Source organism: Leopardus geoffroyi, chromosome D2 (assembly GCF_018350155.1).
Source record: "Leopardus geoffroyi isolate Oge1 chromosome D2, O.geoffroyi_Oge1_pat1.0, whole genome shotgun sequence".
In the NCBI taxonomy this organism is placed as follows: domain Eukaryota; kingdom Metazoa; phylum Chordata; class Mammalia; order Carnivora; family Felidae; genus Leopardus; species Leopardus geoffroyi.
The window spans coordinates 62,489,268-62,515,662 of NC_059334.1; the positions used below are offsets into that span (position 1 = coordinate 62,489,268).

The window sequence follows — 26,395 nt, forward strand, 5'->3', positions numbered from 1 at the left end:
TCTTCAGAGGCTCTTGGAAAGCTTTGAAAAAGACATGAACTTTGGGTCCCACTCCCATGCCAAGCTCACTGAATATGGAATCAGCCTCCAGGCTTAGGGCAGGCGAGCCCTAAGGAGGGATTTCATCGCCAGCTTCCCAGCAGATGTGGAAACCACCCATCAACAGAACACACAATACAAATGAACATCAGGGGGAGGAGAAGTCAAAAGTCACTCCTGGGTTTTGACTCTAGCGGCTCGACTGGAAAAAATGGTAGTGCTGTTAATTTAAATACCAGGGAGTCAGGGAGTAGAGGAAAGTGGGGAGGGAGGGAGGGAGGGAGGGAGGGAGGGAGGAACTGCCCTTAGTGAGAAGATGCTGGCTGGCTGGGGACAGAAGTTCCTGCTAGAGACACAAGTCTGCCCAGTGGTCAGAGATTAAGTGGAAAAGAAGGTCCAGAACCAGAGCTCAGAGAGAAGAAATGGAAGCACAAAGATGGGTTATTGGACAGAGCTTGGGAAAACATCTTTGGGAAGTAGGAAAGGGTTGTCGAAGGAGGTAAGAGAGATGATGAGAAGTAGCGAAAAACCAGCACAGACAAGGGCCAGGGAGCCAAATTTCCCCTTGTAGCTGCAGTGGAATCACATCCTTCTGGTGCTAACTTCACTCTCTGGGTCCATCCTCCTGACTACAAATCCCCTCGTGAGGCTGCAGGTTACAGAGGCTTAATCTTGGAGCATAACGGAGTAGGTCTTGAAAGCAGCCGCACAGCTAGCACCCCATCCTCCCCTGTTACACTGCAGGTGGACTGGTCTGGATGCCGGATACCGACACTGACTTGTCTTTTATTTCTCTTTTATGACAGTTTGGTGGTTCTCATGCTGCACAGATTTGCGTACAAAGCGCCCTCGACACTGAACTGGATGGGCAATTTAAGAGACGTTCCAAGGTAATTTTGACCCTCCTTGCTGAGTTGAGAACCTGAGCCACACGTCAGACGAGGCTGCACCACACTGCCATTGCCTCCCAACTGGTCTTCCAGGTTTCTCCCGTCTCTGGAGTCTAATCGATCCGTTGCACCTCGTGTGGGGCTGCATCTTTAAACACACCCTGGGTCGTGTCAAGCAACACCTCCAGGGCCTCCACATGCTTGCAGAGAAGTCTGAACTCGCAGCAGGACATTCCAGCCCTGTACCTCAGCCCAGCTTTACTCATACCCCAGTCTCACCCCATGCCCCAAGTTCCCACACTGGGGCTCCTCTCTGCTCCCCATCAGCTGTCGCCTGCTCTATCGCTGCATCCCCAGGGAGACCTTGTCTTTCCCTCCTTCCTCCTTTAGTACCCCAAGGATTAAGAGCACAAGCCCAGAAGACAAGGGTGCCTGGCTCTGACTCCCAGCCCCACCAATCACGGGCTCTAACACCCAGGCTAAGACTCTTTCTTCTTTGGTTTGATGGGGATGAGTTAATATCTACTTCACACAGTGGTTGTAAGGACTAAATGAGACAATTTTCAAAAAGCACTCAACAGTACCAGGCACATAGTAAGCCATCCATTAAAACAGACAAACACACGCTCACGGGTGCATACACATGCACATTCACTCATGCACACATCTGCTTTTGTATCTCCACAGAGAATTCACATCATACTATTTAGCCACCCATGTGGGGGCCTCTCTCTTACCCTGTGGTTCCACAAGGACAAGGACTCAGTCTTGGTGTTAATCCCCACTACCCCATCCAGTCCTTCCATCCCACTGAAGCCCTAATTTCCTAGCAGAGGCTAATTTGTCAAGCAATATGGAGCCACTGAGGTTTTTTTTTTTTTTAATAATTTTTTTTAATGTTTATTTTTGACACACAGAGAGAGAGGCAGCACGAGCAGGGCAGGCGCAGAGAGAGGGGGAGACACAGAATCTGAAGCAGGCTCCAGGCTCTGAGCTGTCAGCGCAGAGCCTGATGCGGGGCTCAAACCCACGAACCGTGAGATCACGATCTGAGCCTAAGTCGGACTGAGCCACCCAGACACCCCGCCACTGAGGGTTTTTAAACAAGAAAGTGACCCAACCAAAGCAATGCCAAGAGATGTTAACTGTGGCACGGGCCAGGATGATTAGGGGTTGGGACTACAAGCCATTTGGGAGCTCCTAGGGTCCAGGGCTGAAGGCCTGGGCTGGAATGGTGGCTGAAGTAGTGTGAAGAAAGCCAGGCGCAGCAGCAGTGAGGTCCACTCCAAAGGAAGCAACCAGAACCCTCTTGACGCTACAGTCTTCCTAATGTACAATAAACTCCACCAAGGCATTGAACAGGTAAGCTCCATTCCCAGTTGGGGCTCACTCAAAGGGTGAATTTGCATCTAATTACCACCTCTGCTATTTCAAGGGTCACTCAATCAAATTCTGTGCTGTAATCAAACCTACGCTCAGATGCTCCTGCCTTTTTTGAAACCTTTCCAAATTCAGAATTAGGCCAGACTTCTGTACCAAAGAACCAAGACACCTGGTCCTGAGCTTTCTTTTTATATTTTTAATTTTTATTAACTTACTTTTTAAATTTTGAAATTGTATTATTGTGTTTTTACTTGGAAAATTTTTAGGGGGTGCCTGGGTGGCTTAGTCGGCTAAGCGTCTGACTTCAGTTCAGGTCATATCATGGTTCATGAGTTTGAGACCCGCGTCGGGCTCTGTGCTGACAGCTCAGGGCCTGGAGCCTTCCAATAGCATTTGCTCACTTTGTGTCTCTGTGTCACATTTTGGTAATTCTCACAATATTTTAAACTTTTCATTATTATTATTATTATTATTATTATTATTAAATTTGTTATGTGATATTATCTGTGATCAGTGATTATGCTCGCTAAAAGCTTGGATGATGTTTAGCATTTTTTAGCAATATTTTTAAATTAAGGTATATACATTGGTTTTTTTTTTTAGACATAATGCTATTGCACACTTAATAGACTACAATATAATGTCAATGTAACTTTTACACGCACTGGAAAACCCAAACATTCATTTGACTCACTTTATTGAGATCTTTGCTTATTGCTGTGGTCTGGAACCAAACCTACAATATCTTCAAGGTTCACCTGTAAAAGTTATGTGAATGTGGTCTCTCTCTGAAAATATCTTATTGTACTGTACTCACCCTTCTTCTCATGACGATGTGAGATGAGAAAATGCCTACATGGTGAGATGAAGTGAGGTGAATGAGGTACTCATTGGGACGTGATGTTCCAATACTTACTGACCTTCTGATCTTATGTTGGAAGGAGGATCATCTCCATCTCCTACAGTTAACTTCAAGTAACTGAATCCACAGCAAGAGAAACTCCAGGTAAGGAAAGACTCCTGCACACCATACTTCTTTATCTATCCTCTTCTCCTGTATTTGTGTTATTCTAAATTTCCAGTTGAAATTCACAGAATATTCCAGGTCTCTGGAATATCTCATCCCAGGCACATAGTAGGACCGTGTTTCCTCTCGACAACTTGAAGCTGGGTGTGACCAGATTCTTTGGCCAGTAAAATGTGTTGCTTGCAGATGTATTTTTATTTTAAACTGAAGTATATAATTCATATACCATTAAATTCACCATTTGAAAGTGTATAATTCGGTATTTTTAGTACATTCGCAGAGTTATGTGACCATCGCCACTACCTACTTGCCGAATACCTTCATCATCCCAAAAAGAAACTGCATAACCATTAGCAGTCACATCTCATTCCCCTTTACCCCCAACCTCTGAAGACTACTGATCTACCTTCTGTTTCTCTGGATTTGTCTACTCTGGGCATTTCATATTAGTAGAATCACACACTACGTGGTCTCTTGTGTCTGGCTTCTTTCAATTAGCATACTGTTTTCCAGGTTCATCCACGCTGAAGTACGAATTAGTGCTCCATTCCTTTTTGTGGCTTAATAATGTTCCACGGAGAGAAGTATTCAATTGCCACTGGGGTGTCTGGGTGGCTCAGTCGGTTAAGCATCCACCTCTTGATTTCGGCTTGGGTCATGATCTCATGGCTCATGGGTTCAAGCCCTGCCTTGGGCTCTGCACTGATGATGCGGAGCCTGCTTGGGATTCTCTCTCCCTCTCTCTCTGCCCCTCCGCTGCATTCACTCTCTCGCTCTCAAAATAAAAATATACTTAATAATAATAATAATAATAATAATAGCCACTGCCAGACACTGCTGCACTCCCTTTCCCTGCCCGAGAGACTGTGCAAACACTCTGAAGCCTTTGTCAGCCTCAGACCCGAATTGCCTACAATGAGCAGAGATCCCTATTCCTTCCAAAGGACAGGGAGTATAAGCAAGAAATAAAACTTCAGGGCTGTTTGTTCTGGTAGCGTAACCCATCCCATCCTGACTGATAAGCCAATTTTCACTCTTATAAATACACAGCAATAAAAATCCTTGTACATGTCTTTCTGTGTGCATTTGGGAGAGTTTCTCTAGACCCTGAGTCTAGGGTATCCACCTAGCAGTGGAACTACTAGGTCACAGGATATGCACACTTTCAACTTTATTAAATTACTAAACTTAGTAATTTAAACATTGCTAAATTCTTTTCCCAAGTGGTTGAACCAAGTAACAATTCCACCAGCAGCATAACCGCGTTCCCACTTCCCCATAGTCTAACCAACACTTGGTATTGTTAAGACTTTTCATCCCGTACTTTCCAACGGGGAAGCACATAATCTCTTGAACAAAACCACTAACTACACTCAAGGGTATAGAATATACCAAATATTATGCTTAGAAAGTCCTTTATGGGGGCGCCTGGGTGGCGCAGTCGGTTAGGCGTCCGACTTCAGCCAGGTCACGATCTCGCGGTCCGTGAGTTCGAGCCCCGCATCAGGCTCTGGGCTGATGGCTCAGAGCCTGTAGCCTGTTTCTGATTCTGTGTCTCCCTCTCTCTCTGCCCCTCTCCCGTTCATGCTCTGTCTCTCTCTGTCCCAAAAATAAATAAACGTTGAAAAAAAAAAAAAAGTCCTTTATGTTGCATCTTTTGTTTTTAAATATTATTTTAGCCTGATACCCAACCATAGGTTGGAAAAAATGCAAGATAATAACAATATTCTTGAATTGATTCCACAAACATCAGGAATCCACGAGGGCCTTCATTGTAAACATCACTTCTCATTGTAAGGACTTAGATACAGATGGAATAGGAGAATGGATTAAATGTGGACTGACCTACCCGACATAAACCCCAGATTCTCTTACCATCAATGTCTCTTCAATAATTTATCCTCCAAAAATAGTAGCCACAATTCCCAAAAAAATATATATGCATGTTTAGGGCAGCACTGTTTACAATATCAAAAAAGAAAAAAAAAAAAAGTTGGACACAACCCAAATGTTCATTAATGGGGGATAGGTTTTAGAAATTATAATTTCTTGCTATCTGCATGGGAACGGCATTGAAAGTAAGATGATACATTTCCATATGGTTTAGGAGAGTTTCAGGTGCGATTTTATTACTTGCAGCTCAACACCCCCTCACAGACTCACCAGTTGTGCAGTGGTCCAGCTCTAGCTAGAGGAGACAAACACAATCTGGCTCCACATGCAGAGCCCTCCTCCAGAGCACTCTGGCAACTTCCCCGTCAGCTGTCCCCAAGAGAGAAGTCCCATGACCCTGCTTCTCGAGGGAAGAAGCTGACCAGGAACCCGGCAACTTTCACCAGAACTTGGTAAGGGGGCTGGGGAGTTAGTCAACATTAAAAACAAATAAAGATTCTTTTATCCTCTCTCCCCATCCCCTCCCGGAAAGAGAGTCTCTGGGGGACTCTGGGATCAGTAAAGGCTTTGCACAGTTTCCACCCTTCCCCCAAGTCACTGACCAGGCCAGAGGAAGTAACGTGAATAAACCACAAGCAAGTTCAACATTTTCCTACAAGACCCAGCCTCAGCCAGTTTCAAGGTGCTATGGCGGGGAGAAAATCCACATGCTACACAGGGTGGGGAGAGGAAATGCTCCAGTGGAAGCTGCACTCAGGACCATGGGCCAGCCCTGCCAAGGCCACTGTGAGGGTTTATGCCCAGGGCTCCTCAGCCACCACGGGGAATGAACCAAGCTCGCCCTACAAGCCATCCAAAGGGCTGACAGTGGATGAACCTTGAAACCATTATGCTAGTGAAAGATGCCCATCACCAAAGACCACACGGAACAGGCAAATCCACAAGGAGAGAAAATAAATTTGTGGTTTCTGAGGGCTGGGGACCAACTGGAGGAGGGGGGTTTGTAGGTGATGGCTAAAGAATTCTTGCTTTTGGCGGTCACGAAAATGTTCTGAAATTGACTGTGGTGGTGGTTGCACAACCCTATGAATATGCTGAAAGCCACTAAATTATACACTTTAAATGGGTCAGTTGTATGGTATGAGAATTTTATCTCAATAAAGCTGTTCCCAAAAGGGAGGGGGGCTAACAGCACCAATGGGGTGCTGTCTGCCACCATCACCCAGGGAGCTCAGCCAGGACGCCAAGCTCCCACTGTTGCCTGTGATGTTGCCATTAATACCGCTTCTATAACTGCCACCAACTCTAGGAACGTGTGCTACTTTTATTATGCTCATTTTACAGATGAGGCAACTGAGGCCTGGGAGATTAAATAATTTCCCCAAAGTCACATGGCTTGTAGGGGCTCTGACTCACCTGTAACTACTGTAGTATTCCACATCCTAATCCAAGTCAGCAGAGAGCCAAACACATCCACAAGGGTTAACACCGTATTAGATAACACCTCATACCAACAGCGTTGGGGCTGGGAAGTTATCAGATAATGGCTTTTGAAAATTTGTGCTGCTCAGGCTGCCTTGCATGAGCCCACCTGCTTCCCGGGGTCCACCCTGGCTGATGTTGGGGATATGCGAGTGGGGTAGAGGTGGCCCTTTAAGGTTCTCTGCTGGCCAGAACTATCTGCTTCCCAAGAGCTGATTTGAGTCATGCAGCTGGCTGGGTACAAGGGGGCCCTCTCCCACCCACTCAGGGACCAAAGAATATTGAGCCCTGTGAGTAAATCCCAAATGTCCCCGACACAGACTCACATCTGGGACTGCAGATTCCGTGGGATTTCCCACTGTACTGACGTGAGCTCTCGTGGATGAGAACGGCCAGGCAATCCCAGTGGCCCCACTGCCTCTGTCTGCCAAGAACTCGCACTGACGAAATCTCTATCTTCTATTCCTTCCAGGAATCCAGCCCCTGCCCATCCCTGCTAGAGGGTAAATCACGTAACAGATAACACTGACAGGTTTGCAATGCCCCATATGTCCACACATCTGGATGTGTAACCTCCTTACTGCAAACAGGAGGGAGACTGGCTCTTGAGGGATTAAATGTAGGTGTAAGTTTCCTCATCTGAGTACACTTTCCACAGCACCCTGTCTCTGAGGCCCAGGGGAGTGACCTCAGGGACTTCTCTCGCTTCCTCCATCCTTCCCTGGTTTTTTGCAGGACCTCCTCCATCTCCACCCTGCTGCGGCCACAACAACTTGTTCCCAGAGCTGGGTCCCCTGGCACGCCTCCACCAGCCATGCAGCCCCGCGGCCAGCCTTCCTGCCCCCCATGCTTCTTCCTCACGGCCTCCACGGAAGCTGGAAGGGAGGTTTCCAGAGCAAGTTTCCCAGAGGGATAGGAAGGCCTCTCCCGCACAGCCAGAGCCACAGCAGAATCCCAGCTCCCAGGTCACCCTTCTCAGGTCAAAGAGGCAGGAGAAGGTGGGAGTTAAGAAGCTGGTCAGATCTCAGCTCTGCCACTAACCTGTATCACCTTTGAGTAAGTGACTTACCCTGATTCCCCCGTCTCCTTACCTATAAAATGGGAGTAACCCGATCCTTCTTTTGTGAGAAGGAGGGGAGGTCTGTGGGAACCTGTCTGACAGAAGAGGCACTGGAGAAAAGGATGAAAGGTAGCTACTGGAAGGTATATGTGATGATCTATGGGACGATTTTATGCCATCTAAGTATTCTTGGATCCCCTAACCTGACCACAAGGACCTCTCAAGGATAAAAGATGGCCCGGGAATATGCCCGATGAACAATGATCCAACAGCCTGTACAACGCACAAAACATACCACGCCCAAACACACTCGTAAACACACACATACACCTATATACACAAACATCTGCCAACACACACACACACACACACACACACACACACACATCTCCAAATACACATGCACTCCACACTCAAACACACACACATGCGCACACACACACTCCTTATCTCCCTTTATTCTTCTGGACCAGTCTTGCCAAAATTTTGAATACTGTCACAAGAGGTTTTAATGTTCATAATGTCCAAATCCCTGCCAAGTAGCCAGACTACAACAGATCCAACCAGCCAGATACAAACAGGAATTTGACAACAAACCCCAGAGTGTCCTGCTCACACGTGTCCCGTGGCACCTGGCACAAAGGCCCCCAACCTTGTTTCCTCAGACGCTTACACTGCCCCTCCCAGCCTCACCTTTATGGATAAAGATATTTGATTTCTATTTATCCCTAAGTCCCTTGTTTGTTTCTTTCTTTCCTGGGGCAAGTCCATATAAGGTCAGATTCCCACGTTTCCAAGGCCAAGCTTCTCTCCCCGGTGTTTGCACTGAGCTCCCTCTCTGATGAAGCTGTTGTACTGGTAAGTATTCTTCAGCCCTGTCCACTCTGACTCACTCCAGAGACTGCCCTTTTTAAAAATTTTTTTTTAATGTTTATTTATTTTTGAGAGAGAGAAACAGAGTGAGAGTGGGGGAGGGGCATAGAGAGAGGGAGACACAGAAACCGAAGCAGGCTCCAGGCTCTGAGCTGGCAGCACAGAGCCTGACGCGGGGCCCAAACCCACAAACCGTAAGATCATGACCTGAGCTGAAGTCAAAGCCTTAACTGACTGAGCCACCCAGGCGCCCCAAAACTGCCCTCTTATTAGAAAGACCTGCATCAAGCAAGGACCTTTTCTGACTCCTCTATAAAAGAGGCCCAGAAATCTCCAGAAACACAGCATGGCCTGGGGGACTGAGTCACAGACAGAGGTGTCCAGTCCTAGCTCCACCACGTGCTATAGCAGAAGTTTGCTATCCTAGTTTCGGTTCAAAGCAGACTCTAAGACAAGGCCATGAGTGCAGCCTGCCTGTTAGGGAGAGGTTTCCAGAAGCCCCAGGTGAGGAGGAACAGAAAGCGAGAGGAGGAAAGGACAAAGGCCAATAAAGGTTGTGCTAATGAGTAGGTTACTGCTGTGGGCATCTGAGGCGTAGTACTGCTGGGGATCTCCTGATGTTCTGGCTGGAACTCACCTCAGAATCCTCCCAGGGAAGGGCAGACAGTGGAGACATCAACTCCTGCCCCCACAGCTTGAGGGCAACCCCCTGGGATGATAACTCGCCCCCACCCCTTCCCCTGCCCTTCCTCAAGTGTACCTGCTGGGGTCGAGCAAGCTTCCGTGGTACCGCAGGCTGGAGAAAGCCCTCATACAAAGAGGTGAGGTGGGGAACCGTCAGGGTCCTCGAAACTACAGGAATCAGTGGCAGGTGAACTCAGGTGAGCCCAGGGGGTACAGGGTGGGGCACCCACAGAAGCCATGTGCCTTTCTTTCTTTTTTTTTTTCAACACTTATTTATTTTTGGGACAGAGAGAGACAGAGCATGAACGAGGGAGGGGCAGAGAGAGGGAGACACAGAATCTGAAACAGGCTCCGGGCTCTGAGCTGTCACCACAGAGCCTGATGCGGGGCTCGAACTCACGGACCACGAAATCATGACCTGAGCGGAAGTTGGCCGCCTAACCGACTGAGCCACTCAGGCGGCCCGCCGTGTGCCTTTCTGAGCCTTTCCTCATCTGTGGAACAGGCAGGAGACCCATACTGCTTCCTCGAGGGTCCCTCAGCAGCAGAGATTTAGGTTGTGAGCTCAGCAACCTGGTACCAGCAGAAAGTACTCTGCAAGGGCAGCCGTGCGGCCATAAACACCCAGAGCTGCTCATCACGGAGGAGATGCAGCGAAGAGTGCAATATAAGGTTCTCAGCCAGAAAACTCAGCCTGGACTGACCATCCTCCCGGTCCCCTTGCTAAGCCTTGAGACAGTACAAGCGGCCACCATGGGGAGTGGCCACTGGATACCTTATGCTGTGTCGGGTTCTCATTAGTGACCCTACAGGGAGGGCATGGACACCGTTGGCTGAGGAAACTGAGCTGAGGGGTGGAGCTACTCATTCACAGACACTCAGCTAGGAAATGTGGGAGTCGGTATTCAATCACCTGCTGATGTGAATCTTCACACTCCCCTTTCTCTAGAACACACCACAAGCTCCAGCCAAGATGCCTCTGTCACAAACACCATGGGCCTCTCACAGGTTCTAAATATATATCCAGCAGGTCCCAGAGGTTCTGGGTTGATGGGACGCAGACTCCACCTGCTGTGCCCTCTCAGATGACAACAGTGACACTCGGGGTAGCACTAACTCTCTCCAGGGCGTGGTTCTAAGTGCTTTCATCATCATGATCTCATGGAATCCTCTCAGCAATGAGGAAGGCACTGTTACTATCCCCATATCACAGAACAGGAAACTGAAGCAGAGGAGTTAAGTGACTTGCCCAAGGCAGAGCTTGGCAGAGCTAAAATAAACGGCAGAGCTAAAATTTGAACTTAGGTGATCTGGTTCTGAAGCTCTTGCTCTCAATGACTTTCTACTTTCCTCTACTTTCCTTTCCTCCTACCCATTCTCTTCACTGTCTATTAGAAGGTGACATTCCCAGATGTTGGCAATGAAACTGCAGCTGACCTCTCTCCTTAGACAAGAGTTGACAAAGGCAGCATGGAGAAGATGGGACCGCACGTCCAGGCAGGGCACCTCTCTTAAAGGATCAGGCTCCTGGGGAGACAGTGCAAATGCTCCATCCTGGGTGGGGGTCTCTTTACTGGGGGGTTGGTGTCTCCACTATGACGCCTGGCACTGTAGCCCAACACAACTGGGATCGAGTGCTTTTGTTCTTTCTTTTGCAGAATGATGACTTTGTGGTCTAGATTCTCTAATGGGGGTTCCCAGCATAATCTTTCCAAAAGGAAGGACAAATTCAAGAGAAAGCCAAAGATAACAAGAGTTTCCCAGAGTATGGAGCCAGGGGGAAGCCAAAGCAAGCTGGCCCATGGGGAGGTTGCAGAGATCATATGGAAGAACATCTTGGGGCTCGCACATGAGCAGAGATAACTAGTCAACCCCAGAGAGGGATCTGCCCACAGCTGAAGGCAGTCCTTGGCCACAGACATGATCTTTCCATTTCTTACATTACATCAGCAGAACCACTGCCAAATAGAATAGAAATCCCAGCTCTCTGTTTTCATGCCTCCATCCTGCTTTATAACCAGTTCTACCACCACTCCCAGCCCCTCAAGTGTAAGTTCTGAATGTGGGCTAGAAAAAAAGCCAAGCAAATTAGCACAGCCACATAGAAGTCAGGTTAGGAGGAGAGTCATTCTGTCAGCTCTTGGATATGTACACGTGAATGATTCTTTTAGGAGATGTCCTGCTTTATCTGCCAGTGGGAGCACACGCTATTCCATTCATCAAGCTCTTCCTCTGTGCCTGGCACCCTTTTGAAGGCTTAGTATGTATTAACCTACCTAATCCTCACTACCAGCCTGAGAGATGCTTTTATTATCCACGTTGTACAGATGAGAAAACTGAGGCGTGGAGAGCTTCAGCACCTCCCCCAAAGTCACAGAGCTCTTGATTGGCAAAGGTGGGATTCAAACGTGGCAGACTGGCTTCAGTGACTTCACTCTAGCTGCCTGTGTAGCACTGGTCATAATCCTCTACTGTGACAGACATACTATTACCTGATTTACAGAGAAGGAAATAGAGGCTCAGAGTTATCCAAGGTCACCAGCTGAGTGGCCGAGCCAAGAGCTGAACTGACGTCAGGCTCAAGCTTGAGTCTATGGCCACCATGAGGACCTACCTCACTGCAGGGCAGGAGGGGACAGTGCCAGTGGGTGGCCAAGAGGCCAGTGCTGGGCAAGAGGCCACACCAGCTGGCTAGCAAGGCAGGCTCTGTAGGGCAAAGCCAATGGTCCCCCAATGTCCCATGCCATTATACCCAGAAGGGGCAGGGCCAAGAGAGAGCCAGCCACTGTTGACAGACTGGTAGCTGACAGAGGTGATGCAGCCAACAGCTGCTGTTTATTTTGAGACCCAGAAGGAGGGAGCAGACTGGTTAGGACCCACCTCCTTCCAACAATAAACTCAGGGGCAGGGTGGGAGGTGCCCCTCCTCCTAGCTAAAGTACCAGCCCAGCCACCTGCTGGGCTTTGCAGAGAGCAGAATGGTCTAGGTGTCAGAAACATCTTGCCAGACACTCTAATCTGGCCTCCACCAACACACAGTGTTCCCCACCCCCATGTGCTGGACTTGTAAATGGCCCAGGAAGATAACCACACCCCCTGCAAACCCACTCCCTGCAGTGTCAGGTTCCAGGGACAAATGGTTTTTCCTGTCTTGGGAACAAAGAGGGGCCACTCCTGCTGGCCACCCCCGACTTTGGTTCCCTGACTCTGACACTTGTTAACTCCATTCTTACACCTAATGACAAAGTCCTCCATATAACATTCTACAAATGGCCAACCAGGGCTGGCTGTGGCAAGGCTGGCTGGCAGGATTCCCTGAAAGGCCAGGAAGTAAGGTTTCCCAAAGGACTCTGGGGCCCTGCTCTGCTTCTCCCTAGCCTATGATCTTTGGTCTCCATTTTCTTATCAATAGTGTAAGAAATATAATAGTGCTCTTCTCCTCGGATTGCTATAAGGATTAAATGAGTAAAGTGCCTAGAAGATAAGCTGGTACACAATCAGTGCCACCATTATTAAAATTATCGTCATCATTATCATCATCACCACTGTCATTGTCATCATCATCGTCATCAACCCCATTTAGCCTGTGAACTGTGAACACTGGAAGACAGTTTTCCTGGACATGACACATAGAGTTTAGCTTCCCAGGCTAGCCCACATGTAGGTGAACCGGAGACATCTTCCATCGACTTCATGGATGAGAAAAGTTTTGGTGGACTAGCCTGAGAATTTTGACACCACTTACAAAATTATATCAATAGGAATATATACTTTGAACTTCAAAAAAGCCATTTCTATAATTGTAAGTTAAAAGCTATGGTTCTTTAAAAAAAAAAAAAAAAAAGGAGTGGGGTAGGAGGAAGGGGCTTTAACAGAATGAAGCGTTTGTCCATGTATTTATCCCATTTGATCAAAGACCTGCTGTGACCCAGACCTTCTGCTAGCATGGGGAGGAGGTGTTAAAGAGGAAAGGACTGTGCTGCTTGCTGCCTTAGCAGGAGCCCCCACCCCCTGGCTTCCGGCTGAAGGAACTGCTTTCAGCTCAGTGCCTTGTGCACAGTAGGTACAAAACTAATGTTCAGTCAGTGAAACGCCCTAACAAGCGTGCTGCCTTTGGGGTGTTGGAGCTCCCATCCATGACACTGCTGCACTTCCCCAGAGAGTCTTTCTTAGAAGGTCAGGGTCCAACTCAAACACAGTCCCCAGAGCAACCTCTCTGCAGTGTGGGGGCCAGTTTCAGTCTTCAACAAGTCCTGAGCAAGCACCATGCTCATTTCCAAGAGGGATGCAAGGCCCTCCTTGGCCCCTTTACCTGTCTGACCTCACTGCCCACTGCTCTCCCCCTCACCTCTTCCACGTGGCCTGCCCAGCCTTTTCTCTGGAAAGGCCAAGTAGAGTCCTACCTCAGGGCCTTAGCACTGGCTATTGCCTCACCCTCAACAACTCTCCCCCAAGTATCTGTACACCTTACTGCCTCACCTCCCACAGACCTTACTCAAAAGTCACTGTGCAGTGGGCACGTCCCCAGCCACCCTCTATGAAATAACACAACTACCACCAGCATCTCTGGTCCCCCTCCCCCCACCCCAGGTTTCTGTACCACATTTATTCCCCATCTAACACACTGTGTATTTTACCTAAAATACGTTTGTTCATTGTCTTCCTTCCCCTGTCAGAATGTCAACTCAAAAAGGGCAGCGATTTTTATCTGCCCTCCTGTGTTCCCAGCGGTAGGGACACAATCAACGCTGAAATGTTGATGAATGGCTAATTGAATGACCGAGTAGGTAGCACATCGAGGTCCATCCCCGGAGGAGCTTTTCCATCAATCAGGCACACCAGACATGGGCCTGCCAAAAGCTGACCAACCGAGGCCATTCTTGGTAAGTGACATACAAGTGGTAAAAACGATAAACATCATAAAAATTTATAGGCAACAGGTGGCATCAGGGAAGCTTCTGGGAGTTGGCAGAAACGGAGTAAAACCATGAAGGAAGACCATGATAATAATGGTAACAATAACTGCCATTTACTGAACAGCTACCTTATGTCAGGCACAGTAGAGAGTAACAATCATATGGGCTAGGTAGCATTGTCATTCCCATTTTACAGATTAGAAAACTGAGGTCTACAGACATGAAGAAACTTGACGAAGTGAGAAAAGCTAGTAAGAGGCTTCCAAGCTGGAGCTCATATGGCCAAGGCCATCGGTGCCCTTGCCCCCACCCTCTTGTTCTCAAATTCCAACTACTGGCCTCTGAGGCCTTCTCAGGGCTGCCAGAGCCCCGTCTAGCCTGAGTAAGCAGCAGGTGGCAAGTGTCCAGAATTAAATGTCCCCCTACTCCAAAACACAGTGCTGTGGCCACAAAGCCACCATCCGCAAGGACAGGATGCAGAGCCCCCATCATCTGGAGCATCTGAAAGGCCAGGCCTTCAAAAGTGGCTCTGGACAAGAGCTCAAGGGGAATAAAAATTTAAATCCCAAAAGAGAAGCCAGACCCTGCCAGGGGTTCAATCTCAGTAGTGAGAGGTTTGTTATCTTATCCCAACCATATCATGTGTTGATGGAGGGGCTCAGTGGGAGGTCAGAGTGGGCAGAGGACCCAAGGGTTTCATCCTGACCCTTTAAGTTTCATCCCACGTGATACACTCCCTAGACCCCCAGCCTCAAAATCCTCAGGAGACAAAGCCATGTACAAAGCCACAGGTCCTCTCAGCCTCCCAAGGGAACCCACACTGTGCACACTCCCTCTGGGTCTGCTCCCCTTCTTAAGCCTCAGGGCCAGGCTGCAGCGTTCCATACCCCAGCAGAGCTCAAATCATGGCCATGACCTTTATGGATGCACATGGCAGAGGGCGAAATACAGACACAGAGAAGGCAGGGAAAGACCAAATGCACCTGGTTTTGGCATGTATGGATGCTTCCAGCTGCGGGCTGGAATAAAATGAGAACTCCTAATTAGACACCCAACCACTGGGGGCAATCCATCCAATCTCCAGGGAGCACACTGGAACCATCATAGGCTTTGTTGCTGGAGACACCTGGGTTCAAACCCCACGTTTGCCATTTACTGCCATGCGATAGAGGGCAAGGTGGGGCGTCTCTCCGAGCCTTGGTTTCCTCGTCTACAAAACAGGGTCAGTGCTCAGGGTTTGTGGGGATTAAAGGACACAGTGGATGGAGGGGAAGCCCCAGCCCAGTGCCTGTACCTAGAAGGGGCTCCACTCACACTCTTACTCAACTCCCCTACTCCCCCTGCCTGGGAGCTGCTACATCCAGAAATCATGGAGAAATGAGGCTGCCCTTCTCCAGCTGCCCATGAGCGATGACTAAAGTAAATAATTAATCCTGGCTTGAACCAAAGTTCGGACATTGTCCTATTATAGACCTGAACTCTGAGAGAAGGACCAGTTTGCCAACCCACCAGGGCTCAGAGCAGCAGAAACCTCTGGGTAGTCACCTCCGGAAGCCCTGCCCCCACTGACAAGTGACTGTGTGTCCCTTCCAGGTGCCAGGCACCTAGCTGAGAGCTCGATGAATCAATTCCAGCCCAGGGGCCGAATTCAGGGGAGAGTTTCACTCTGTCAGAGCCCTGCTGCCAGCACCATGCCAGGCCAGCTAGGCTGCCTCCGATGTTGTTACAAAGAGAAATTCTCCCACACAGGCGAGTCCCTTAAAATAGCCCTTTGGGTCTGGGCCATCAGGAAACAGAACAAAGCTGGGTCAGAACGGGGCCTACCGTGAAAGACTTTGCAAAGCAGCCACTTCAAGCAGGGACAATCCCTTCACACTCAGAACCCTTAGGTGGGCAAAAGCGGCAAGGCAGGCTTTCTCAACAAAGAACCCTTCCACAGGAGGACAGCATGCTCGGTGGGCAGAAGGCCCCGCTACCCCTGGGGCCAGCCCTGGAGAGGGACCAAGTGTGTAAAGCACGGTGACAGTGTGAAACAGGCACAGGCTGGGGGCAAGGGGTCAAACACGCCTGGCTTTGTGCAAGGCTAATAATGATGCAACCTATGCTTTCTGCACGGTAGTTTCCACAGGAGTAGTATGGGGTTAAAAATGCATGCCTTCAGGGCTGGGTGGGGACCAGAGATTATAAACAAAAGGCCTGGCAGTGCCTGGCATAAACCAGGAATTCAATGCATGGTAGCTGGATGATGATGATGTCTACGTAATACAGGCCAAAGTCTCCTTTATTACCAAGAGAAAATATTCCCAGAATAAAGGGAAACAGCAAGGGCTCTCTGCCCGGGACCACTAGCGACAGGCCAAAGTACAGACTGGCCCACACCCACTCAACCCCTTTACCCCGCCCGGTAGACCCTGCTAGCTTGTGATTCCCTACTCCTCACTCCCCAAAGTTAGCAGTGATCCAGTTCCACCTGGCTCCAGGGATCCCAGAGACAGACTGGGGGCCCCTGCATAATTTATGCTGCACTGACACACACAGAGGAAGGGACTCTGTCCCCATCCCACATGTCCCTCCACCCTGGCTTGGGGAGGGTGGCTTCCTCACCCGCCAAAGGGAAATGACAGCAAACGGCCAGAGAAAGAGCCAAGCGGAGGGGCAGGACGGCCAGCTGTTTCCCCTTTGCTAACTCAGCGCCTGACGTCACTTCCTCCCCTCAGGTAATAGCAGAGAGATATGACTGGAAATAGCTCTGTCTCTTCCCATTCACAAAAATGACAGGCATGGAAAGAAGCAAAGTGTAGTTCCCAGAGGCACTTTTCTAGAAGATGTCTTCAATGAGGGCCTAAGGTGATCCTCAGTCCACCCTGGCTACGAGGCTTCTCAGGGGACAGAGCAGGGCCAGGAAACCTTGTATGAAAATTCCCTGGAGGTCAGGAACAGCTCCCCTTTGTAAAGCATCCCTAGCCCCACACACATGAGAAGCTCGATTGAGGGACTCGGGAACCCTTCACAGAGTCTCTGGGCTCAGCACTTCCCCAAGCAGCTTTCACACCCACCCTCCCCTCTGCAAGGCAGGCCAGCAAGGAAGCAATCACCCCATTTACTAGAAGGGCAATTGGAGATCTAGAAGGGGACGGTGACCTGTGGAAGGTCTCACATATGGAGAAGCCAAGCAGCCAGGCCTCAGGTGGAATCTCCTCAGGGCCTGGTCTCCCCAGGTGGAACGTGTGACTGAGGGGCTGTGAGGCTGTGGGGACAGGGCAGATCTGGAGCCAGCAGGCTCCTCTCCATATGTAGCCTATTAGCCGCATGGTGTTTGGCAATTTATTTAAGCTCTCTGGGCCTCAGTGTCCTCACCTGCACGATGTGGAGGCCAGAGGTAACTACACGCTTTGGGGGGCTGTTTTGAGAGTTTCCATGTAAAACTCGTAGCACGTAGAAAGCACTCAGAAATGTTAGCTGTTATTGTTATTATTCCATTTTCCCTAAAGAATCAGGCTTACTGGAATATCTGACAGTGTGGCAGGGGTTTAAATAAATGAAGAGGTAATCTGAAGCATTGTATTTAAAATTAAAACCAGTTCAGAGACATGTTGAAGCAGAAGGCAACATTAGTGTGAATGTTTGGGGTGACAACCTAGGCTCCCAGCAAGTTGTTTAAAGCTAGCCCCCAGGCCCTATAGAGATAGGGGTTTCCTGGGGTGCTGGCTGGCTCAGTTGATACAGCAAGAGACTCTTGATCTCGGGATTTTGAGTTCGAGCCCCACATTAGGGGTAGAGTTTACTTAAAAAAGAATAAGTAAAAATATGGGGCACCTGGGTGGCTCAGTCGATTAAGCGTCCCACTTCGGCTCAGGTCATGATCTCACTTCTCGTGGGTTCGAGCCCTATGTTGGGCTCTGTGCTGACAGCTCAGAGCCTGGAGCCAGCTTCCAATTCGCTGTCTCCCTCTCTCTCTCTGCCCCCCTCCCCCACATGCACACCTCCACGTGGGTGCACCCACTCTCTCTCTCAAACATAAAAAAATCTTTACAAAAAAAAATAAGTAAAAAAGAAAAAAAGCTAAATATTATTTTTTGATTTTAATGTTTATTTATTTTTGAGAGAGAGAGACAGAGACAGAGAGGGAGAACGAGAATGCGAGCAGGGGAGGGGCAGAGAGAGAGGGGGATACAGAATCCGAAGCAGGCTCCACGCTCTGAGCTGTGAGCAGAGGCTGATGCAGGGCTTGAATTCATGAGCTGTGAGATCATGACCTGAGCCAAAGTCGGCCGCCCAACCAACTGAGCCACCCAAGAGCCCCAATATTATTTTAAAAACCAAAAGGATAGGAGTTTCCTTTCTCTTGCTACTGGGGTACTGGGGAGTGTGGATGGAAATCACCCCACCGAGCAGACTGCTGCGGCACCAGGCCCAGCCCGCCGGGACCCTCCACCGATGAGGCCTGAAGCAGCCCCTGCCTCACTCCCAGCTGCATCCTCTCTCCTCCACCTCCTACCCCACCCAAGACCTCTGGGGTACAATCAACTTTTATGAGGCAGCCTGACCCCTCCGAGTAAGAGCTATAAACAGAGAGGGTTGGGCTCTAGCCCGTCAACTAAAGAACCAATGCAGAACCAGAAAAAGGGCTCCGGTTCTCACCTCGTCCCAGCCATGGCTGCCAGAACAACCCAGCTCTGGGGCCCACCCGAAGGACCCCACAGTGACAGTCGGCTCCAGTCCTAAGAAGCAGAGGAATGATTCTCCCAAGGGATACTGTGTGGCGGTGTCTATACAACAAACTGCGTTCCCTCAACTGGCATTTGAGGCTCTCAGAAGCTACCCCCGACCTTTCTCCTTATCCTCCTCCCCCACATGGGTTTTGCCCTTGTTTTCCTGGCAGATTCCACCTCCAGGACCTTTGCTTTTCCCTTCCTTGGAATGCCCTTCCCCGCTTTTCCCACCTAAACCCTACTCCTTCCCATCCAAATCCTAATTACTCCTCAAAGCCCAGGATGAGCCTGCCTGTCCCAGCCCGGCTTCCCTGAAAACTCCAGTTCACAGAGAGCACTCCCCCTCCTGAAAAGCTTTAGGATTTCCTCGTTATTAAAGCTATGACCTATGTTGTGCTTAACACGTGCCGGGGACTGTTCTAAGCTCTTCACATTTATGATCCCACTGAATCTTCACCACCACCCAACAAGCTAGGTCCTATTTCCCCCACATTTTATGTTTTTTTACAGATGAGGAAACAGGTTCAGAGAAAGAAGTAGCTTGCACTGGGTCCCATGGTAGCCAGTGGTGGAGACAGGCTTCCAGCCTGGGGCCTGCAGAGCCCAGGCGCTCTCCCACAATGCAGCCTTCCAGATGCACATGACCTGAACCCCTTGGTTATTTTCATAGCCCTCCCTCACTGACCCAGCTCTGAAGGAGAAGACAGCGACAACCTCACAGACTTCAGTGTCAGAGACCAGGGTAGAATCCCAGCCTTGCCACTCAATTACTCTGAGAGTCACAAAAACACCGCGAGCCTCAATTTCTACATCTGCAAAGTCGGGATAAGAAACACCTCCCTACCTCATATGGTTGTCACATGGTTCAAACAAAAGGCCCTCTAAAAAATACCTTCTACACTGCCTGGCACATAGTCAGTACTCACATACTGAGTCTTCCCCTTCTCTCCTCACTGTGCATCTTGACACCCTCACTGGACTCAGCTCAGCACTTGTTGCCAAAGTGGTGCCTTGTCTAGAGGTTACTCGCGGGCACGAAAGGGGCCTTCCTGTGGTTTCCCCTCAGGCCCTCCTATGCACACATCCAGACCCCTGACCTCTCCGTTCACCTGCTTTCCTGTGGCTGACTCCACTCCAGGCGGCGGCAGCCTGGCCCAGGCGAGAAGTCACATGCAGCTCTGGGAATCACCTCTTGAAATGCTGATAGCCCTACTGGACGTTTCCATTATTTTTGGCAATTGTCATGGCAGAGAACAGCCCTGGCCCTGGCTCAGAACCTGTTTCCAAAGCCAGAGCTCCACCTCATTTCCCACACACACCCCTTGTCCTTCCTGTTCCCTGGATCCCTGTCCTAATTCATTATGATTTTTCCTGGATTCTCAGAACTCAAGAGGAGTAAGTGTAACTACCATATGTATAACTCTATTATTTGTTTAATTTTTTTAATTAAGAGGCAAAAGGGAACAGGGTTGCCTGTTAGACTTTTTCTGGCGAAGAACTAGTCTGGTCAGTGACTCAGGCTGAGGAAATTAGAAGGCAATTTCCAGGGGACTGCCATGCAATCCCAAAGTCCTAGGTCCTAACACTCCTCTAATTCATGGCCTCCACTGGCCATTAACTCATGCTGGCCCTGGAATATCTCTTTGGAAAATGCAGCAGCTGGCACTGATGTTTCTGGAGCTGGAATAAGTCTCCTCTAACATCAAATAGGTTTATTTTTCCCTTCCCTTCACTTCCCCTCTGCCTGCCACCACACATGGTGATTCCAATCCTGATCTGTCCTCACCCCCTCCAAACCCGCACTCAGGTCCCAAAAGGGCCATGATAAATGGCTGGTTGTGTGCTCCATGTTCCAAAGGCCAGTAGGATGTGGTTGGTTGTTCCATGAGCAGGAAGCTTTGTCAGACCCGTGAATCACCCCTGGATCACTCACTCGCCTCCTTGGAAAAGGAGAAAAAACTGTTCTTGTGTGTATGTGTATGTGTGTTTGTGTAAGAGGGAAAGACAGAGACAAAAAGAGAAAAAGAAAGCAGGCAAGAGTAACCCATGTGTAGTACTGACCTTGGGGCTAGGGTCCTGTTTGACCTTGCCCTTACTGGATGACCTCTCTACTCCTCTTCCTTAACCCATGTCCCTTCCCTTCCCCTTCCCAACTTATAGCAGCCATTACTAGATCTGCTCCAGGAAGCCCTCCAGGTCTGAACAGCTGCTCCTTGTTTATCTGTTTCTGTTGTGTGTTGGGTGTTTTCCATGGGGCATGTGGCCCAATTTCCCATCACACTATGAGCAGCTGGTCTTTCCATTTTTGCCTCAGCCTTTCCTTTTCTCTCAGCTTCACCTACCAGGTCTTACATGTACTCTAGTGTTTTGGTGATCATCAAACGGAAGGAACACCAGATGGAAACTAGAATATGTTGAATGAGCATGGTAGGGACCAGGTACTAAGTAGAATGCTTTACCCAGAATTATCTCAAATCAATTCTCCAAAAGTCCTGTGAGGTTACAAGCGAGGAAACTGAAGCCCAGAGTGGCACAGCGAGGAAGGGCCAGAGGTGGGATTCAAACCCCGATCTACCCAACAACACTCATTTGGTAATGGAACTGGGCTTCAGAAGACCCTTTCTACAGCTGCACATCCTTCCTCCTATAACACTGGATCCACACTCTAAGGGCTTAGAGAAAAAATGAAGGGCAGAGAAATGAATGGGTCTAGAGCCAATTCCTAAAAATGTACTCCCAGGACCAAGACCAAATTCTGTGATGATCTAAACACATAAGAGGATGTACTATTTCCACAGTGTTGATCCTTAAGTCATCACCTCCTGCATCAGTGGGGACCAGATATCATCCTGGATCCACTCCATTCTCCCTGCCTCACCATGCTCGCCCTCCGTTGCTTTCACAAACTCACCTCCACTGCTTTCACGAACTCTGTGGCATGAGGTGAATGTCCCACGGGACATACAGTGAAGCAGTCCTCAAGACCACCATGCACTGCTCTCTCAGTGACATGCAAGCCCGAGCCTGGTCTCCCCACCCTGACTTTAGTTGATGAAAGGGCCCCATTTTAGGTTCATATCCTCCTTAGCAGGTAAGCTAACCTGTTTACCCAGATCTGCCTTATACTAACTGGGAGACTCTGGGCAATCTCTAGCCTTTGCAAGTTAACCCACCTCTCGAAAGAAATCAAAGAACATACCCGGGTTAGGGTGCATTAGGGTACATCTGATGAACTGTAGGAATCACAGGAAATCATGAATGTTAAGTGTTTGGCACCGCTGATGGTAACTGCTAACAATGGCTATTATTCGCGTTCCCTAAAGAGTCCTGTAGAGGATCAAAACATTCATGACTGATATTTGTCTGAAATAAACAATCAGGAAAGGAAACCACTGTAAAAGCACAATGCCTCCCAAATCCAAACAAATACTTTGTTCTAGATAAACGAGCTTCTCTCCATATGACTTGACACACACCTACACGTGCATGTGAGTGCAAAGAATTATGGTAAACCTGAACTAGAATTCTTATGGAAAATGTTTATATGGAGGTATCTGCAGGTTGCATCCAGCATCACCAGGACCATTTGAAAGACAAGCGGTCTGAGGCCAAAGTCACTTGACCTAAGATCTCCCCAGGGGCAATTTATAAAAGTCAAGCGAGGAGCCCAACTCCACGGCAGGGAGCCTGGTCTAAGTGGCAGGTGCCCACTTTCCCTGAACCCCACCCAAGCAGGGGCTTGGCAGAGAGGAAGGAAGCAAGGGCTGACAGCCCCATCCAAACAATAGAAGCCACTTGCCTGTCTTTTCATAAACAGACTAAAAGCACAAGACCCTCGGTGTTTAGGCAGCTCCCCCCTTGTCCTGGAGACAAGCACACCCTTTGCTGGATGTCCTGAGAAAAACTTTCCACTATGTTCCCAGTGTTCTGCAGCCAGCAGAGCCCCTCCTGCTTGGGCCCCAGGCTTCTCATCAGCCAGCTCCAGCTAACGTGCACATCCCATAAAAACTCTCTGCTCTGCAATGTGCCAAGCCACAGAATAAGAATTCACCATCAGTGGAGGAGAGGCGGGAAGGGGGTATGCTTCTCCAGTGCAGAGGGCTTCCAGAACATCTGCGACTTGGGCTCAGCGCATCCTGCCAGCTACCCACACCAGAGTACCTTACCCAGGACACTTAACCTTCTGGTGTGTGGCATCCACCGTACAAGCACCATGAGGGGAGGAGATCCTAAGCTTTAGAGGCACAAGCTCCCCCAACCTGCTCCTCCTGCCGCTATGAGCCCAGCTGACACTTTCTATTATTGGGTCCCCTCTCATTATATTATGCCCCATTAATGCCCCAAATACGTAGGAACCTCTTACTATCACCAGATACTTGATTTCCTAGTCAACTCCAACCAGACTTAAGGGTACTTAGATGAACAAAACCCACGCCATGTTCAAAATGCCAGTTAAACCCAGGTGTTGTGAATGGTTGTGTTGCAAGTGACTTTATCCTGTCTCCATTTCCCTCCATTTCCTCTTCTGTAAAATGCGGGGGGTGGGGGGGGGGGTGAGCCTGATGAGTCCTGCCAGCTCCACAATTCGACAACATATAACACTTTCTCCTTTAATTGTTTTCTACAACCTTATTTTAGAGCCCTGTATGGCCCCAGCTGTTCAGTGACATCACTCCCTGTCCCAAACATAATGTCGATTCTTACATGGGAAGCAGAGATGTCCTGGGAAACGCTGTCTACAAAAAGAGAGGAAATGATCATTTCAAGGGAATCAGACAGGACTTCTTTTGTGTTTTTCACATAGAACAAGTTATTATCAATCTGAAAACCCGAACTCTTTCCCTCTTTTTTGCCAGACCATTAATAGCTACTTTTCAAAAGTGCTTTCTTAGTCAGAATCTCACCAATAGTAAGCTATCATTTAGTGAGGGCTTGTTACCTGCCAGGAACTGTGCTAAGTGCTTTTCATGGATGATCTCATTTAATTCTCCAGACCACTCTATGAAATAGTACTATTATTATCCTCACTTTAAAAATGAGGAACGCTGAGTCCCACAGAAGTTAAATAACTTGCCCAAAGTCACATAGCTAGTTAGTGGCTAAGCCAGGCTTTGAACAGGACCCTCCCCCAGCCCCAGCATTAACCACCTTTCACTGCCGTCTGCAGTGGGTACCCAGTTGTTTTAGCAACCTTTCTGGCTTGTTGCCAGTACATTCAACATCTGTAATCTTGGACATCACTGGTCAGAGCTAAGATCAGATGTTTCACGTAAAATCGAGAGCAGAGAAAAAGCACCAGCGTGGGTCTCAGAGCAGAGAGTGCCATCTGTTGAATGCAGGGCCTGCCTTAACTGAGGACTAGAAAAGAGAACCCCTAAAACTTAGCCTGCAACGTCTGAAAAAAATGGTTAGGAAGGCCAACTTGATACTAAGTGCTGGGATGTGCAAATGGACATCTGTACCTGGAGCAGGGTGACCACATAGTAACCCAAGTCCTCTAAAAGGAGCTTTCTTGAAATGATGCTTGCTGAGTCAAGCAAGGAACAACTCTCCCCCCCCCCCCCCCCCCCCATGGGCACCCACCTCTCTGTCTGGTCAGGAACCAGACTCCTTAGTTTACCTCCTCTCCAATCTGAGCCCAGGCCCATTTATTCGATTCTTAAAAGAAAAAAAAAAAAAAAAAAAAAAGCCCCAAAGTTCAGAGCTATTGGTGATACAGACAGAAAGAGTAGCCTGAGGCTGACGTTGGCACAAACCTTAGTCCTCTTCCAAGAGAGAAATAAAAGCCATTTCTCAGAGAGCAATGTGCAGTCTAGGGCAGCAACCTACAGCCTGTTTTAATTGTTAAAATTAATGCTTTGAGCATTCTAAATCCTCCTTTAAGTGCCTAATTTGCAAATAAGATGCAGCCCTTCTGCTTTGCGTGCCTGGCTGTCTCTTCTTTCTCAAGTACAGAAGCAAAGCGGTTCAGACAGGCGTCCTCAGCCATCAAGGACACCATGTTTACTTCCTAAGGTGCGAAGGATGGCAAGACAGGACCGGCTGAGATGAAAGGGGGACGTGTCACACAGACCCGGGGCTCAGCTCGGCTCAATCAACCTTAGCCCCTTCTCATTAATTGTGGGCAAGGAAGGGGGAGGGGCAGCCGGCCGTTCCTTGGAGACCACAGCAAACATTTGCCTCCTCGTGTCTGGAGACGGAGCATCACTTAAGAGGAAATGAACCCGGTTAAGGGTCACGTCCAGAGAAGGGATAAAAGGAAAAGCCACAATTCTCCTCACACCGACGGACACAATGACTTTAAGAAGGAAATCAAAGCTCAGGGCTGAGGGTGGAGGTGGGGCAGGGGGCGCGGCGGCTTCCCTCTGCCCCCAGACCCAGGCCTAGGGAGGCAGAGACCAGAGCAAACGTGGGAGGACAGCACGAGGCTTCCTTCCCCAGGACAAGCCTCAGAAAGACTCACGGGGCGGCGTGAGCGTGAGCGACCCAAAAGCCCCCAGGGAGGGCCAGGAGATGCTCTTTCCCAACGGAGCTACTCAGCTAGGGCTTGACGAAAGCTCCCCCCACAATCCATCAAAGCTCAGGCGGACAGATGACTTCACCGTTGTAACAGACAAGGGCAGCCACTTGCCAATTCCAATGCCAAAAAAAGAAAACGGGGGGCGGGGGGAGTGGAGAAAGGACAGAGAAGGCTTCCCTGGAGATCACAGCCCTGCGAAGAAACTCCACAGCCGAGGGCTGCCCTGTGGGCACTTAGCTCCGGGACTGAGCGAGTGAGGGCGAGGGGGCCCCCCGGGGGTCCTCGGGAGGGGGGGGGGTGTCTCCGGCCAACCCCCCGCAGGGGTCGGTAGGGGCAGTACTCACGTAGTGCTTGGAGGGGTTCCTCCGCTTCTCCACATCCACCACCGTGGCGTCCTGCACGCAGTAGGCCAGCATCTTCCCCCCCACAAAGAGAGTGGCGCCCTCCAGCGGCGTCACCTTCTCATCCCGGTCCGGCTCCCGCTTCTTGCCCCGCTTCTCGGGTCCCGGGGCCACCCAACACTCCGGCCCCCGCGTCGCCGCCGGGGCTCCTGGCGCCCACAGGTACGGCCCCGGGACAGGGACGGTCCGGGAGGGCACGCGGGCTCCTTGCGCCCCGGGCGGCTCCCCGTGGGCCTGCCGCGCGCCCCTTCCCTCCCGCGCCGCCGCCGCCGCCGCCGCCGCCGCCGCCGCCGCCGCCGCCGCTCTCCGCCTCGCCCGCCCGCTCTCTCAGCCGTCCGCCGCCCGGTGGGTCCGGCGGGAACTGGCGGAGCGGAGGAGGGGCGGGGGTGTGTCCCGCCGGCAAGGGGACGGGGCGGGGGCCCCGGAGCCTGCTGTCAGCTCGCTGGGGAGGGGCTGGCGGCTCCCCTTCGCCGCGCTCGGGCTCCGGGGGGCTCGGCGCTGGCTGAGGCTGTGGGC

The 26,395-nt window shown here is 49.8% G+C and overlaps 1 protein-coding gene across 5 annotated transcripts in view; it reads right to left on the bottom strand.

The window, feature by feature from the left end:
- SH3PXD2A (SH3 and PX domains 2A) overlaps positions 1-26,097 on the bottom strand; it is a 243,427-nt gene extending 217,330 nt beyond the window's left edge. For 3 of the 5 annotated variants that reach the window (XM_045438782.1, XM_045438783.1, XM_045438781.1), the window contains exon 1: positions 25,823-26,097. In XM_045438782.1, the coding sequence (XP_045294738.1) occupies positions 25,823-25,894 (72 nt within the window). In that variant the 5' untranslated portion in view covers positions 25,895-26,097. The remainder of the gene's footprint in view (positions 1-25,822) is intronic. The other 2 variants (XM_045438784.1, XM_045438787.1) reach the window with 1 other exon arrangement.
- Between the last annotated feature and the right edge of the window lie 298 nt (positions 26,098-26,395).